The 17,486-nt window shown below is 33.9% G+C and overlaps 2 protein-coding genes across 4 annotated transcripts; both read left to right on the top strand.

Annotated features, from left to right (window-relative positions):
- The first annotated feature begins 2,074 nt into the window (after window positions 1–2,074).
- LOC108325064 (uncharacterized) lies at window positions 2,075–6,082 on the top strand. Of its 2 annotated transcripts, XM_017558057.2 has the most exons (9): window positions 2,080–2,287; window positions 2,442–2,555; window positions 3,321–3,382; window positions 3,468–3,704; window positions 3,779–3,949; window positions 4,054–4,103; window positions 4,489–4,621; window positions 5,423–5,460; window positions 5,615–6,082. In XM_017558057.2, exons 1-9 carry the CDS (start codon window positions 2,248–2,250, stop codon window positions 5,709–5,711), a joined length of 942 nt encoding a protein of 313 aa, XP_017413546.1. In that variant the 5' UTR covers window positions 2,080–2,247; the 3' UTR covers window positions 5,712–6,082. The 2 variants fall into 2 exon arrangements, with proteins under 2 accessions (XP_052731559.1, XP_017413546.1); XM_052875599.1 differs by lacking the exons at window positions 5,423–5,460; window positions 5,615–6,082 and having other exon boundaries at window positions 2,075–2,287; window positions 4,054–4,186; window positions 4,489–4,623.
- A 2,683-nt stretch (window positions 6,083–8,765) lies between these two features.
- On the top strand, window positions 8,766–13,316 carry LOC108324105 (RNA-binding protein BRN1). Of its 2 annotated transcripts, XM_017556933.2 has the most exons (10): window positions 8,766–9,183; window positions 9,269–9,351; window positions 10,283–10,334; window positions 10,478–10,603; window positions 10,700–10,779; window positions 11,942–12,121; window positions 12,306–12,486; window positions 12,571–12,630; window positions 12,794–12,937; window positions 13,013–13,316. In XM_017556933.2, the coding sequence occupies exons 1-10, from the start codon at window positions 9,012–9,014 to the stop codon at window positions 13,138–13,140; spliced, it is 1,206 nt and encodes a 401-aa protein (XP_017412422.1). In that variant the 5' UTR covers window positions 8,766–9,011; the 3' UTR covers window positions 13,141–13,316. The 2 variants fall into 2 exon arrangements, with proteins under 2 accessions (XP_017412422.1, XP_017412421.1); XM_017556932.2 differs by having other exon boundaries at window positions 12,306–12,630.
- Window positions 13,317–17,486: the final 4,170 nt, after the last annotated feature.

Genomic DNA, 17,486 nt, shown 5'->3' with positions numbered 1-17,486 from the left:
ATTTTAATAAAATAAGAATGAAGTTTTATTTTAAAGGGTTAAATATACTTTTAGTCCCTGAATTATCATGCTATTTTGGGTTTCGTCCCTCTTCGAAAGGTTTGCTCATTTTGGTCGTCTTAATTAGGAAACTCGTATTTTTAGTCCTTAAAAAGCAATGACGTTAGATTTTTTTGTGACGTGGCTAACGATGAGTCATGTGTGATGCCAGCTTCCATGTTAAGTGTGTGCCGCATTTCTCTTTATTCTTTTCCTGCGCGCAGTATCTACTGCTCTCTCGCTTTCTCTCTCTTTACCTTACTATTTCAATTCTCCCCCTACCCTCACGCGCCGCCGTGATTTTTGCCGACGACAACTCCTTATCCGCTTCGCATCAACCCCTGTTTCTCTTTTCCCTTCCCTCTCCTCGCCTTTCTCACACACAAAACAAACAAATTAAGAGTTTCTCTCAAGTCTGCATTATCGTTCGTGCATCTACCCGAGTCTGGCTAGCTTTTCTGTTCTTCCTAGGGTTTTATTATTCCGAATAACAAGAGGAGGAGGAAGAGCAAAAAAAGAAAAAAAGGAAAAAAAGGGAAATTAGGGATTTCTTTTCGGGAAAATAAAATTCAGTTTTTGTTTTTTGTGTAATTGTTGTTATTTTTTCTTGAGATGACTCAGGTTCAAGTTTAGCCTCAAAATGCAATGCCCGGTCCCAACGGTAGTGCTGCTGCTGGGGGAAACCAGTTCGTGACGACATTGCTTTACGTTTGAGATCTCGGCCCCAACGTCATAGACTCACAACTTTATGACCTGTTCAGTCAATTGGGCCAAGTTGTGTCTGTTAGGGTTTGCAGGGACTTGACTAGCAGAAGATTGCTCAGTTACGGCTATGTCAACTATAGCAACCCGTGTGAAATCAGAAAGAAAAAAAAAAGAGAAATGTGACACACACTTAACATGGAAGCTGACATCACATGTTGCTCACAGAAAATCTAACACTGTTGCTTTTTAAGGACTAAAAATACGAGTTTTCTAACTAGGACGAAAATGAACAAACCTTTCGAAAAAGGATAAAATCCAAAATAACGTGATAGTTTAGAGATTAAAAACATATTTAACCCTATTTTAAATTATGTAATTTTTTGTAATTATAAATTTTAGAAAGAAAAAATTGAGGTGTTATAAACTGTTATAAGCATGGGCACGAGAGCTTATTATGAGGAATGTACAAGGTAACCATAGCAAAGATGGGGAAGCAAGAAATTCATTAATTTTTATTTATTATATCTTACATGTGTTAATATTCACTGATTTGAAAGGTTTGTTAAATCTATCAAAATCATGTATGAAGGATATACTAGAGGAAGTTAAAATTATATAAACTTAGTCTCTTCACGTAGTATGAGGAACTATGTCAAACAAATCAAATACATAACTTTTTTGTATATGGATTGAACCATACTAGATGCTCTAATATAATATTTAAATATATTTATACTTTGTCGTTAAAAAAACACAAAATTACTTACACCACTTTCTCATATCCATAAAATCAAATACAAAATCTCAAAACAAAACATGACAAATAATCAAAATAAATTCAATACTTGTTTATGTATAATTTTTATTCATATTAAAGGTTTTATGGTAAATTAATATAATTTTTTTAAAAAAATGTTAATACACCATTTGTTTTTAAGAGGGATGAGAAGTGAAATCCATCATAATTTTGTTTTTTCTTAATAATTTCTATTAATATAAAGACTGTATTACTAGCATTTTTAAATTAATTACAATATCTATGAATCTTAGTCTCTCTCATCACATATAATTAAAATTTCTGAGAGAGATTTTGTAACTCTTTTTATTGTAAAATCATGGGAAAAATTCTATACACCGTTACTAAAAGTATTTTCTTCCATTTATTTTCTTCTCACTTTCTACTTTTTTTTTTGCTGTAGAATAAATAATCGATTCTACTGTTATTAATGGGTCCCTGAATTAAAATAATCTACATAATTAATCCATCCTTCAAATATATTTTTGAGAAGAGATTGATGGTTAATTCATTTATTAGTTGTTTAATTTCAACAAAAAAGAACATTATTTGTTTAGTCATATACTTCTCCTTTCCCGAACCCGCAGGAGCAGGTGTTTTCTCTTCACCTGGGGATGCATGTGCCCAGTTTCGAATCACGAATCAAAGAGTAAGATCTGTTAAGGCATTTCAGTTTTCGCACACAGTGATCGGGAGAAAGCTACAACATGCCTGAGAATTCAACCTCCAAAAATTCCACACCTTCAGGTTATGTTTGCTTCTATTCCTTTAACCAAAATACCAAATTGAACAAAATGATTTCGTTCTTTTAAATGTAACATCGGGTACCCGTGATTTCTTCTGCATGTCAAGTACAAAGTTTTAATTTTGAATGATGGGTATTGAGAAGAAAATGTGTCAGGACTCGAACATGATGAGAAGCAGAACTGGGCTGCGTCGCCTTCCACTGTTTTCAACCACTTTGCTACCAGTGGACTTTCCGTGGCGGTTGCAACTGGAGTTACTCACCCTTTAGGTGCCTTGATTCTCGCTGTATTCCTTGCTACTACTTTATGTTTATTCTAAGGGCTGTTTTGATATTAACTTGGGTTTCTAAAGTAGTATTTTCTTACTTCACCTACTACCTTGCATCAAGTGCTGTCTGTGACCCTGGTTTGTGCATAATTGCAATTTGAATTCGTTGATTTGGTTGAGTTTAAAGTGTTTATCAGTCTAGAACCACTTTTCAGCTTCCTTTAGGCTATGCATGTCATCAGATTGGTCCTGCAATGGTCAATTTGAATTCATATTAATGTACATATTAATGGCAAAAGTTGGACATTTAAGCCAATTTTAATGTTCAGTATATCCTATAAAGATGGGGTTTGAGAGTGAATTGAGTTGTATGGAATATGATCTGACTTACAGAAAACGTGGCACTGTGTGCATATAGAGATTGGATTTACTTAGCTTTAGTGGGAAATCTTAACTGTTGATGAGAGAATAAATAGTTAGTTTCAAGGTTCTTTAGAATAGAGGTTGGTATAGAATAGAGGTTCTCAAAATCAAGATCTCAAAGTTGAGAATGAATAGTACTAAAATAAAACTTGCTCACATGCATAAAAAATTATGAATTTGTTAGAATCCACTTACTCCATTTTCTCATCAATGTTGAAAGTGCTATGACAAAGTGGTGTCTAAACTGTATAAGCGTTTATATCTTGAGGACTGGTTTGATGTATTTATGAATGAAAGAACAAGGTGATGCTGCATATATAATATGTTTCTATGTTCTGTGCAGATGTATTGAAAGTAAGGCTACAAATGCAACTTGTAGGCCAGAAAGGTCCTTTGAGTGGAATGGTAGTTTGCTGAGTACAATCTTTCGTCTTTAGACCTTAGTTATCACATTATAATACAAAAGTTTATCAGCTGCGCATTTGTCCAGGGAAAAATATTTATAAGTGCGGTGAAAAATGAAGGACCAAAGTCTTTGTATCAAGGTTTGACACCTGCACTTACAAGGTCACTTGTTTATGGAGGACTCCGCTTGGGCCTTTATGAACCCTCTAAGTATGCCTGTGATCTTGCTTTTGGCTCCTCCAATGTTTTAGTTAAAATTGCTTCGGGAATGTTCGCTGGCGCAATTGCAACTGCGCTGACAAATCCAATGGAAGTTCTCAAGGTGAGTCTCATATCTTTTAGTATTAAATTAAATGTTTTTTTCCTTTTTCTTCAAAATCATATTCCCACAATCAGGTTCGTTTGCAAATGAATCCAGACATGAGAAAGAGTGGACCAGTTTCAGAGCTTCGAAGGACTTTATCTGAAGAGGGAATCAAAGCTTTGTGGAAGGGAGTGGGCCCTGCCATGGCCAGAGCAGCAGTCTTGACTGCATCCCAGCTGGCTACATATGACGAAACCAAGCAGGTCAACTTTTAAAGCGTAATTTTGTTTTTCTGCTTCTCTCCCCGGTTCATTTTTGTCTTCGCTGTTAACCTTTTTATCATTTGTTAAATTTTGTTATTTTGCAGATTTTAGTGAGGTGGACATCTCTTGAAGAAGGATTTCCTATACATTTGATGTATGACACTGCTACTAATATTGCTTCTTCTTTACATCTTTTCTGATGCCAGCGGATTCAAAGTAAATGGAATATTTGTTAAGGTCTGAAAATTGATCGAAATCATTGGTGACAGACTTAGAATAATAAGACTAAAGAAATTTGAACAAAAAATTATATTATTAATCTGAATAATATAATATGATTTTATTGTGTATCAAAACTAAAGTACATATCTTATGGAAGTTGTCTAACCTGTTTTGTTCATCTGACAAACTGAAACACTCTTTTTTCTAGATTGGCATACCACTGAACTTGTGCCTTCACAATTTATCATTATTTTTTAAATAATTTCTTTTCCATTATCTGACCTTGCTGAAGTAATCACGGTTTGCTCCTTGTATAGCTCAAGCTCTGTTGCAGGCATACTTAGCACCCTTGTAACTGCACCCATAGATATGGTTAAAACACGTCTCATGCTGCAACGAGAAGCCTCGGGAATTAGAATATATAAAGGAGGGTTTCATTGTGCATACCAGGTATTAATTTTTTTTATCTTTTCTTTTCTCCCAATCTTTTGTTGCTTTACCCAATTAGTTTATATTGTTGCCCAATATAGATTTATCATTCTTCATACCTTCACAAACTTTTGTGGCTGAACCCTGAAATGATATAAAGGGACAGGCAGTTTTATTTGATGATGATGATGACTACTTGATTGTAGCAGGGTCCAAAGAGCATAGCTCAAATTTTTTCTAAAATGGGACATCGCGTAATATCATAGTGTTATGTGAGACGACTCCCTGACTCTCAAGGGCGAGGTTTGATGGACTAAAGGGAGTTGGGGAACAAAATTTTTTTAATTCTCCTTGCTGGAACTTGTAAAAAGAAAAGAAAAATTCCTTAGTGGAGGCCTACAAGTTCTATGTTACTTTCATGCATTCATGAAATCAAGTCTAGCTTGTCCTGATTCTTTTTTGAGAGAAAATCTGTGCTGGCTGCTTATGTAATAACACCTGAAAGGTTCAAGAAGAATGATTGCATTGTATTTTGGATTAGAAAATTCTTGGCCTCCCTCCTGTGTCTATAATGAAAAATATTATTCAAGAAAGAGCGAAAGATACTTAACAACAAAGAAGAAGAAGCCCTAAATCAATTCTCTCTGAATGAGTTTAGAGAATCAAAGTCAGATGAAATTGTTTACTATAGTAGTTTGTAATAGTAATAAAGAAATGACTTCCATAAACCCCAACTATGAATAGGATGCCATTCATGTCTGCATAACTGCACTCACTATAAAATTACTGTTGTTATATGATGCATTTCTTATTTGGTACCAGGTACTGCTCAGTGAGGGTCCAAGGGGACTTTACAAAGGGTGAGTTTATGTTGGTCAACATGATTCTTGTTCCTTAGCTCTTTTTTTTTCACATCATAAAAAATCTTATGATCAATGACTTACTGACATTTTCACAAATCCCAACTACTGTTTGTGTATTAGTAGTTTACTTATGCTGTAACTTTTGTGTCAGGGGCTTTGCAATTTTTGCAAGATTAGGGCCACAAACCACAATTACATTTATACTGTGCGAGGAGCTAAGGAAACTCGCTGGATTGAAGGCAATCTAGTGACAGGAATCTCCACTGATAGCCAGTGCCTACACCAACTAACCACTACAATTAATGAAATGCTGAAGAACTAATAATTCCTTTGCATACAAAACCCCTCCCGATTGGGGAAATTCTTTTTTGTTTCTCGTTATTTGCCCAGTCACTTGAAGTGCATTCCCCCGTGAACCAGATTACATTTTTGACCTGCAATAACGCAATGAATATTATGAGATTCATTTCTCTACCATGCAGTTGTCATGCTGTTTTTTTTTTCTCTTTCCAGGCTTACTGCATTGTGGTATTGACCAGTTAGAGAGACTCAGAATTGTTGTACTTTCTCCCTTACCACCACAATTGTATTAACAAAAGGGTATTGAATATTGGTTGTTTTTTGCATGGATGGTTTGGATCTTTAGATAGTTTTATCCTCTCTCAAATAGTGTTTGCTTTTACTTCCTGTTCTTGTTTTGTATTCAAGGCTATTTAATTGTCGGGGATTTTGATCAGCAAGTACATTTTTGGAGAAACTTGATAAGATACATACTCTTAGGTATAACGTGCAAGACATTCCTGATTGGAATTTTGGTTGCAACCAACTCATTTGCTTTTAAGGAAGTTTCTTTCTTTAGTCTGGTTTCGGCCGTTGTGATTAGCAATGCTATTATTACGAGTAATTTTCTCTCAATTGCCTGGGTAAGGGAAAAAAAGGCCTCTGACTCACCAATTAAACCAATAGTACTGTCTAGTTTCTTCTCCACATAATCTCAATAATGATATTGGTGTTATGTAGCGTCCAATATAATCCCAATAATTCTGTGATTAACATTGTCTAATTTATCAGGACAAGATAATGACTTACCAAAAAACCTTATATTTTTTTTTCTGTTTTGACATGATCTTAACAATCTAATTTCTGTATATTTTAAGCATAAAAAATCCTTATTACCATAGCATGCGCATGAGAAAATTAAATTTGTAGTATATGGTCATGGTTTTTCCTTGAATAATAATGTAATTTTTTTACAGTGTTTGTGCATTTTGGTTTCATGACAATTTTAAAACATGTTTAACTTACTTTTCAAAACTAGTTTTTACTTTTTTGGCTGTTAAAATAAATTTTGAAACAATTTTCTTTCATTACTATGGTTAACCACTTTTCATATTGTTGATACTTAAATAAGTTAATAATTCGAATTGTTATTGTTATCCATGTTTCAAACATTATTATTACCAACTTACTTTTTCATGTTAACTATTAGAGTCATTTAGAGTTTAGGACTAAAATTACTTCAATATAGTTCTCACAATTGTTACAATTACATCTCACAAAATGAGATGGATTCAAACTAAAAAATACTTAAATTTTTTTAAAAAAAAAAAGAAGCAAGATTAATTAACTGTCATTGCTGTTAATTTGCCTTACCATACAGAAAAAAATAAAAGTCATCTGGTTTTGTAGTTTGAGTAATTGTTACTGATTAAGGTTATAGTTATGTTGAAATTAATCAATCAGACAGTAAACATTTTGTCTTGATTCTTAGGTTCCATAACTTTCCACAAAATGATATTAGCAAAAAACATGATCTATAGTAAGAATTTAATAATAATAAATTACAAAGGAATGGAATTTAAAATCTTAGAAAGCAAAAGAACAGTAAGTAAATGTAGATGTATGGTAGAATAGGGCCTTGTTGAACTGATCAAACACTTTATAATTCTCTTTTGGAGAAACAGGTTTGGCATGAAAAGGACAAAGTTCAGCTGCAGCTCATGATTAGAAAAAAATGCTATGTGTTCAATGTACTTTAGATTTCTAAATACTCATTCATTGCAGAAGGGAATTGCTGTGTGCATTTTTTTAGCAAAGTTATGAGTTTCTTGACAAGACAGGTTCCAACGTCTGTGTCCAACTAGCATATTTTGTACAAGTTATTATGATGTTGTTGTTTTGTTGCTTTATTTTCTTTGTTTTCCAAGGAATTAAGAAACAATGAGAGTATTTATCATTATCTTTGTCTCATTAACCATCTGCAACTAAATTTGATTACTGAAATAAGACAAGGTAACTGCTTTATGGGACGTTTTCTAATTCTGCCTAACTCGTTTTAAACTAAATTATATTATAAATTTATAAAGGGATAACGTATAATTAACGGACCTTGATATGGATAGACAATTTTTTCTATAGCGATTTTCAAAATTCAAACACCATATTAAGATAATATTATAAGGAATATGAGAATTTGATACTTTATTGTGCAGTGGCCATGATTAAGACTTGGATTGGTGTGAGTTTAAAGTAAAACTAAATTTCACTTGAGTATATTTAATTGGGTTTGTTTATTTAAGCTTTAAAAAGTTTATCAATTTAGATTAAACTAGTTCAGTTATGATTAGGTTAATTTATTAGAGTAAACGTAAGTTTTGTAATTTTAAAGTTTTATTTAATTTATCCAAATTAGTTTTAATTTTATACTAATATAAGATTAAAAAATCTTTTAATGAATAAATATCTGTTTATTTAGTGGTAAAATTAATATTTATTTCGCTTTTAGTTTACGATTAGTATAAATGGTTTTGTTAATCTATAAGAATTAAAACTATTTAAAATAAAAATGATGTATTTGATATATTATGAATTTATCCGATCCATTTCTTCCGGGACACAAAAACCTATAGATTAGGCGATAACAGCGTGTATAATGACATCGATTATTATTTTTCACGTGAATGTTTAGACAGTGGTATTATTATTAGGAAGAAAATGATTAGAATTTGGATTGGATTAGATTATAAGATTAGAAGTTTAATTAATAAGTTGAGTGAGAATAAAGATTGAAGAATGAAGGGCACCCACCCCACCAGCAGCACCCACTACGCCACTACCACCACCACGACGAACCAACAAGCCCACTTCCTGAACAGCTGTACCTGGTGGCATCTTCGTAAAATTTCCAACATTCCAGCCCTTACTCAAACCATTATTCACTATTAACAACGCCATCCTATTTTCTAATTTCAAAATAACTATACAATATTAATAATATTTATTAATGAAAATATTATGGAAGATCTAAGTTCGCGTCTGCTATTCCTATTGCAATTGCTGTTGCTATTTCCCTGCGACCACTCCAATCCAAACCAAATCACACGACACGTAGAGGCACAGGCGCCCAAATTTTCGAAGCTACACGCCAAGATTTTGGAGAAAGAAGCGTAGCGGAAGAAGAAAAGCAAGAGAGAGTGTTACTCGGAGAAAAGCAGAGAGAGAGAGAGAGAAAGAGAGAGAGAGATTGGTGGTAGTTGTGGCTGTCATTAATGGCGGAGGTGAAGGAAGAGAGTAAATCGAGTAGCGAGGAGAGTGTGAAGCTGTTCGTAGGTCAAGTGCCGAAGCGCATGACGGAGGATGAAGTGCTTGCAATGTTCAAGGAGTTCGCGTTGGTTGACGAGGTCAACATCATCAGAGACAAAGTTTCTCGTGCCTCCCGAGGTACTAACCGTCCCAAACTCCAATTTCAATTCAAATTCAAATGTGCGTGGTCGAATGCTTCGGATTTGTGTTTGTTTGCTCGCAGGATGCTGCTTTCTGATTTGTCCGTCCAGGGAAGAAGCAGATAAGGCGGTCAATGCCTGTCACAACAAGAAAACGCTGCCTGGGGTGAGTGGGCTTCCAGCATCTTCGTTTTTCCTCTTCTTGTTGTTGTCTGCTTTTCGAGAGTGTTCAAAGTGGAATGTTTTGATGGCATGGAATTTGAATCCTAGTGTGGAATAGGTGGCTGCTTCTATAAAAGTCGCTGATGCTGACCACCACCTCTTGATTTGCCCACTACATCTCTCTATTTTTAGCAATTTGAATCTATCCATATATCTAGCACTTGCTATGTTTGATATTTGGGCAGCCTACGCACACTATCACGGTTTAACTAAACACCTAATATTATTAGGGTAGGCCTCAATCTTTGTTAACTTTGAGAAATCGAATAGAAATATAAATAAGATTTATTTTATAGTTTATTTTTATCATTATGAAATATATGCCTGTTAAACTGATTTAAGCGTAGGGATAATTGGTCGTCAAAGGGTTTGCACTTTGCAACTTGAAGTTGAAGTCAATCGTGTAATTCTTTATAAGTTTTCTGAGATTATATGCACACAGTTCAAATTTGTTTTCAAAGTTGCGGTCCGGTGAGCAATACGTGTTCATTATTTGGGAATCGATGTTGTTTTTCTGTATACTGAAAAAGTAAAAGTAAGTGTTAATGAGTCAATGATCTCTTTTAGAAAACATGCTTTTATGCATCTTTGATATTTTTAATGGGCAGCAGAGGTCCTTCTGAACCATGCTCCACTTTCAGTTGGTTGCTTAGGCATCCAGGCTGGGTATCTACTATTCTGTTTAATTGTTGGTCCAGATAGTTGCGACTGAAACATGCCTTACAAGCTGAATCAAATTTAGAATATTTGTATTTTGGACTGCCCGCATGAGTGTAATTGATGACACATGACATTTTTACTTTAGTTACTATGATCTGACGCAATACTTTTCTCCTTCTGATTGGTAAGCATCCTATTTCTTGTGTCCAATTCAGGCTTCCAGTCCATTGCAAGTGAAGTATGCTGATGGCGAATTGGAAAGATTAGGTTTGATATATCTTCATGTTGTAGTTAAATATTTTGTTCCGCAACTCCTTTGTTATGCATTATGTAAAGAATGCGAAGTTCCTCTTCTCACTTTAAGACGGGTATTGTGTCTCCGTAAATAATACTCTGTTATCTGTGTCCAGAACACAAACTCTTTATTGGCATGCTTCCAAAGAACATTTCTGAAGATGAGGTCTCGGATCTTTTCTCAAAGTATGGAGACATAAAGGATTTACAGATTTTAAGAGGTTCTCAGCAGACAAGTAAAGGTGCCTAATGTTACAGATGAAGCTATCCTTTGTTCCTTTTGGGATTTGGAGCTTCTTAGTAGCAAAGCTTTATTGTAGCTGTGCTTCTTTGTGTAGGGTGTGCATTTTTGAAGTATGAAACCAAAGATCAGGCCGTAGCTGCTCTTGAGGCAATCAATGGAAAACATACAATGGAGGTTGGGGTTTGTTAAAATCATCACATGAATATTTCTCAGTATTTATTGATTTGGTTACTGGTACTAGTGGAACACGTGTGTAAAACTGAGTGTTTGGTCATTTTTCATTACTATGTGATTATTATGTAGGGAATGGGAGAAATTGATTTAATGCATCTTGTGAATGCAACTATGTGGTCAGATAATTGATGATAATGTCCAATTTGGAGGCACTATTTTCAATTTTGCCGATACTGTTGGCTAAATTGTAAATTAGCACTGACTAATCTTCAGTACAATGGATTGGACATTATTAATCATTCTTCACATTGGGAGCTGTTTTAGATCCAGGAACATATTTGTTGTTCCTAATGTGGTAGAATGGAAAAGTGCATGCTTTAAAACTAAAGTTACAATTTTAGTCTTAAATGGTTATTGCAGCACTTTGGACCTTGAAGCAGCTTCTAGCCGCAAAATCCTGTTGGTGAGGAATGTGAACATTTAATTATGTGTTTTAGATTTCATTGCTGGAGCACCAATACTTGACTTATTATTCTAATTTAATCCTTCTCTTGATTTAGAAGTGTAGAGCTGGTTTTGGCCCTGCAAATTTATGAAAGGGAAACGGGCCTCCATTTAGTTTGTGTAAGATAGTTTGTGGGCTTCAGTTGACTCGATGTTTATATGACGGGGTTGAACAGAATTCAAGCTTGGCAAAAGAGAAAATTCAAGTCCTGGCCTGTGAGGCTTGCTATATGTTTTGCATTAAAAGAGTCTTATCTGAATGTAGGTCAAACTTGGGATTGTTATACAGAAACATAGTTTTGCACATAGGCAATCATACATATGATGAGATAAATATACAGAAGAAGCTAACACACTTGGAAACTAGCATCGAGGAGGTGTTAGACGTGCATTCATTCAAAACTAATTGGCATAGGATTTACTTCAAATTTACATTTCCACCCCACAGCCACTAATGTTTCAGACGTTGACAAATGAAATATTATGTTCATTTTGAACCTAATTATTTTTTACGATGTTAACACAGACAATAGAACTTTTCTTCCTTAGTGGTTGATATTTTTACTACTCATACGTGGTGAAAATTGTCAATGAAATGGCTAACTGAATTATATGAATTCAGACAATTGAAATCTGATGATTATTTTTCTTTCTGCAGGGTTCAGGTGTTCCTTTGGTTGTTAAATGGGCAGATACTGAAAAGGAAAGACAAGCTCGAAGGGCTCAAAAAGCACAGTCCCAAGTTTCTAACATGCCTCATGCTGATCCTCAACAACCCTCATTATATGGAGCCTTGCCAATGGGTTATGTTCCTCCATATAATGGATATGGTTATCAGGTTGGTTTTGTTGTAATGCGCTAGTAGAATATGTTGCATTTTTCTCCTTAATTCAGTGAGCTTTCTTCAGTTTAATCATAATGCTTTATCCGATATTATTACATTTATGAATTAATGTTTGTTATTTTTCATGCCTAACATCTTGAAGGAGGTATATGTTTGAATAATCATGTTTTCTTAATAGGCTCCTGGCAGTTATGGGCTCGTGCCATACCGTTTTCCACCAATGCAGAATCAACCAGGTTTTCATAATATGAACATGAACCAAATAAATGCAGTGAGGCCTGAACTTGGTCACAGTATGAACCCTAGAAATTATCCTGCACCTCCTGCAAGTTACATGGGCTCATATCCTGCCATGCCAGGTATACAGCATCCAATGGTATATCCCAGAGGAATTGCAAGTCCGAGGCCAGTGAGTAGTTCTCTTGGTTCTGTTTCACCTGCAGGTGGGAATAGCAACTATTCATCTTCAGGTGCCAGTAAAAGTTCCAATGGTCAGATTGAAGGTTGTTATCATCTATATTCTTTATTTGTGTATGTTGTGTGTACATAACATGCATGCATTTGTATGAACATATAATAAGCCTTTTTCCCATGTCTTTCCTTAGAGCGGGAAATGTTAATTCCCTTGATAATTGAATTTATTTTCATTATTTTAATTTTTCTTAGGACCACCCGGTGCCAATTTATTTATTTATCACATTCCTCAAGAATATGGAGATCAAGAGCTTGCAAATGCATTTCAACAGTTTGGTAGAGTTTTGAGTGCTAAAATTTTTGTTGATAAAGCGACTGGCGTAAGCAAATGTTTTGGTAAGACTGTTAGGCCTGTTGATGAATTTGATGAGGTTTGGGTGGAGCTTGTATCTGATTAGCTCCCGTTTTCAGGGTTTGTTAGTTACGATACTCCAGAAGCTGCTCAATCTGCCATTAGTATGATGAACGGTTGCCAATTAGGTGGTAAGAAATTAAAGGTTCAGCTCAAGAGGGATAACAAACAGAGTAAGCTTTACTGATGATGGTGGATAATAGAAAGCTGTATAATTCTCATTTCTCCTGACCCATCTGTTGTCAATACAATTTGTAATTTTCTGTAACATGGAAAATTCATTTAGACATTGATTATTAATTTATTGATTTTTCCTATAGAACACATTGATTATATTAGAAGTTCATTTCTTTATTGGTTTCATCCTGTATGAAAATATCAATATTCTGGGTCGCATAGACACCAAACAATAGTATGTTTCGGTGTTTACCATGTAGGAAGCATGAACTATTGTTTTCACCTTCCATTATTTGCTAATTATTTCCAGCTGGATCAGGTTAGTGGCACAGTAGTCGTCAGAGTGAAGGATTCGGGTTGGTAATTTTTTTACTCTTATTATTGCTTCCATTTTACTATATTGATATTTAATTGTTAATGCATGCAGGTTAATGAATACTTTGATAGAAGTAAAATGAATTCAGACTAGAACATTTTTATTTAATCTCATTCTTTGTGATAAATTATAGTCATTATTAAATAGGAAATACGTAAAACGAGAATTAATGATATTTTAGTTGGAGGTGAAAACCTGATCAGCTAGCTTGACAGAATAAAAATTGAACCGAACAAAAATTAATAAGTTGGATTGAGTTGAGAGGCGAAAGTTAGGTTTGCATTTTTTTTTGCAATCTAGCCATTTTGATCAAGTCATGGGTTAAAACAATGAAAATTGGGTAGCTTGATCTGACCTTGTTCTTTATATCAGAAGAAAATTTACATGCAACATTATGAAAATAGGGATAAATGCTTGTAGTTTATGAAAAATATGAAGATTTAGGTGAGTGAGGATGAAAAAGCTGGAGCGGGATTCACAATGTTGGCGCTATGAAGGTTGGAGAGGTGCAAGTGATAAAATAGATTGCAGTTTCATTCGGATTCAATTTACTTAAACCCATCGATTCACCAAGTTATTTTTGAAAATACATGGATCAAATATTAAAACATCAAAGTTTCGATTAGGAATATTTTTAATTTTACTTTACTTTAGGAATCAAAAAGTATATTTATCCTTAAAATTTATGGGTGTTCTCTAATTAGATTTAGAATCGTAATCGTATTTCGACAATAAGCAATGATATTTAATGGATGTCTTTATGTTATACCTGATTTTCATTTAGTTTAAATATGATTTCACTAAGAAGAATGGGGAAAATATGAAAAAAATACTACTGTTAGGTGAGTTAACCTAGTTTATTTGTTGAAAAAATAATTCATATTTTCATAGGGTTAATTTTATGTTTGATTCATTATAAACTTGATTAAGTTGGATTGAACTCCTGATAAGTTGGATTGACTTGCCAACTGACCTAATTTTGTTCTTTTATACTTGTTTTTGAATTATATTTGGAGTTTAAGATAATTTTGGATTGTATTATATTTTTTACTATTTTGAATTTTCTTTAGAATTTAATATCATATTGGATTGAAATTTATTTAGATTTGAATTTTGAAAAAAATTGTTAATTTTTTTTGGAATTGAAAAAAACTTTATAATTAAGTGAGTCAGTGAGTTAATTCGTTTGACCCACTAACTCGTGGTGAATCAGGTCAGATTTGATTTTTTCATCTTGCTAAGAAGTGAACTGGGTTGAGTTGACTTATTAAGTGACCAACCTATGGTGGACTGGACCGAGTTGGGTCAGATGGTTCATTTTGACAGCATTAGAAAAAACCATTTGTTTTTCCTTCCTTTCATTTGATTCCTTAGAAATTAGAAATGAGAAAAAGAAGTTTAATGAATTTTTTGTTTCAGTTTTCATTAAAAAATGTTAAGTTGGTCTTCCAATTTTTCTGATCTTAATTTAATCTTGATTTGTGAAAAATTGATGCACTCAGAACTTTTTCATTAGTATTATACAAGTGATTTGTGTTTTTCTTTTTTAAATCTTTTTGCCACGTGTTATTTTAATTTTAAAGTTATGTCATATGACTTTGTTAGTATGATAACACAATGTCGTATCTCAATTTAATTTTTATATATGTTTCTCTAATTTAATTTAGTTCCAAATTTTATATGTAATTTTAATCTATATTAGTAAATTAAGTATGACATATGTAACATTCCATTTTAATAGTATAAAACTATCAAAATGAAACGTTACATAGATGCTAAAAGAATGATTAGGTAAAACAAACCTCTTTCAAAGAAGAGATATATTTCTGTAGATCTATCCAACAACACATTTGCTACTCCCTCCCCTCAAGTTGGAACAATTGAAAAGATGAATCCTTAAGCTCACACCATTAGGTGATCATCGCAAAAGAGAAACAACATATAAAGACAAGCAACAGAAAAGCAAGGGTAAGCTAGTTTACAATTGAGGAACGATATATATATATATATATATAAACTCATTTAAGTCATGTTACATACAACCAATATATCACAAGACAATCATCAAACACTTTATGCAAGACACTTAGAATGATTGCCGAGCTATGACGGGTTGTGCACTCGTGGTGGCTTCTACTGCTTTGCAAAACCATTGTCAATGGGTTTCACCCTTCCACACTCACGAGGTTAGTTTCTTCTAGCCCTTGGAGCATACTGGAAGCCTCCAAGACTAAGACCTCTTGCTACTCTTCATGACATGGATCAATCTTCTCTATGTGAGAATGAAAGACCATTGGAGTTTCAAGATAACCCCCAAGACTGAGCTCCTACATTCATTCTAAAATACTTGAACCTCACCAAGAGCATTCACTTTGGAACTTACTTTGAAACCACATACTTTCACTTTAAATCACAACACTGGGCACTACTAGGTAACCTCTCGTGAGGATCATGGAATTATGTCCATCAACCATACTTTCCATACATATATAACCTCAAGAATCAAACATTATGTATTTATATTCATATTACTATTTAATTAATACTCCACAACAAGTAGTAGAAACCAATAATTCAAACATTCACATACATTGTACACACTTTAGGAAAACATAAAATCTTACTTAAAAATTCGATATTTTCGCTCAGCGCACCAAGTCTGTTCGCTATACGAATAAAATTGACAGTGTTCCCAGACCCAACCACTCGCTCAGCGCACCCTCTCGCTGAGCGAAAGTCCTCAGACAGGGGACCTACCTCTACAACCATCCGCTGAGCGAATCCATTCGCTTAGTGAATTTGCATAATCTGTAGCACCAAAAATCTGCAGAATTACGCGACCAACACCAAGTTTACCAATTCCAACTATTTTTCCCAACTTCTAACACTCATAGATTGTGTTATATACCTAATTATAATTAACCAAGTTGGTCTCAACACTTCTAACCTAAATCAAAACAAGGGAACTCAAAATCTCACCCAAAAACTCTCAAAAACTCAACTTAGGGACCCAAATTGAATTCTACCATCTATGACACAATTTCAAGTAACTTAGGGGCTCTAACAAGTCCCAAATGACTTATTAACACTCTCTAAAAAGACCATTTAAGCACAGAACCCATAATTCAAATTTTCACTAGTTGAAACCCCCAAAAACAAGTTCTAAATCAAACTAAACTCTACCTATCAACCACCAAACACTCTTACACTAGATTTCCTCCATTTTAATGCTTAAACAAGTCATAAAACATCTCATAACAGACCTCAAATGCCTCAAACCAGTTTACCATCCCTCCCAATTTCACTACTTAAGACCTTCTTTTTCCTTCAAAACACTTCCAAACTTCAACTATAACCCATAATCTTTACTCCATATCAATTTTCAATCATCTAACTCTTCTAACAAGTCCTAATTAACCAAAAAACAGTGCTAGACCAGTTCCCATCTCACTATAATACCAAATTCTCAATTTCATTCACCAAAACCCCTCTTTTAAGCTTAAAACTCAAGTAATTCACTCTCCATTACTCCAACCACTTTGAGATCACCATTTAAACCACAATACAACCTCCAAACACATAATTATAATAGTATACAACATCAAACATATTATCACATCAATTACAATAACACCATATCATTAAAAAACACCAATTTACATATGTCAAATTTATCCAACACACCAATTTTTACTAAAACGTCTAAAATTTATATAATTACTAAATTTACACTACAAACAACTAAAACAAAGTCTAGCTTCCCTTACCTCTCAAAGAATCTGCCAAACTCTAAAAACGCTCCGTCGATTACTTGAACCACAAGGAAATACCTTGACGAACCTATGAAACACCAAATTCAAAACGGATAGAGTTCTTAGAACTCTAGATGAATCAAGAACGTATAGGAGATGCATGATTTCACGTGCAACGATATTAACTTCCTCTAAAACAGATTTGGAAATAGAAGGGGAAAAAGAGAG

Source organism: Vigna angularis, chromosome 3, assembly GCF_016808095.1.
Source record: "Vigna angularis cultivar LongXiaoDou No.4 chromosome 3, ASM1680809v1, whole genome shotgun sequence".
NCBI lineage: Eukaryota > Viridiplantae > Streptophyta > Magnoliopsida > Fabales > Fabaceae > Vigna > Vigna angularis.
Note: the sequence above shows the minus strand (reverse complement) of the source record. Positions and strands in the feature narration are given on the sequence as shown.

Bases quoted from the DNA above. Each gene is read 5' to 3' on its own strand.
- LOC108325064 (XM_017558057.2), top strand. From the start codon at position 2,248: ATGCCTGAGAATTCAACCTCCAAAAATTCCACACCTTCAG. The intron at 3,705-3,778 runs GTGAGTCTCATA...TCCCACAATCAG, and splicing joins ATCCAATGGAAGTTCTCAAG to GTTCGTTTGCAAATGAATCC. The intron at 4,622-5,422 runs GTATTAATTTTT...ATTTGGTACCAG, and splicing joins GGTTTCATTGTGCATACCAG to GTACTGCTCAGTGAGGGTCC.
- LOC108324105 (XM_017556932.2), top strand. From the start codon at position 9,012: ATGGCGGAGGTGAAGGAAGAGAGTAAATCGAGTAGCGAGGAGAGTGTG. The intron at 10,335-10,477 runs GTTTGATATATC...ATCTGTGTCCAG, and splicing joins TGGCGAATTGGAAAGATTAG to AACACAAACTCTTTATTGGC. The intron at 12,122-12,305 runs GTTGGTTTTGTT...TTTTCTTAATAG, and splicing joins ATAATGGATATGGTTATCAG to GCTCCTGGCAGTTATGGGCT.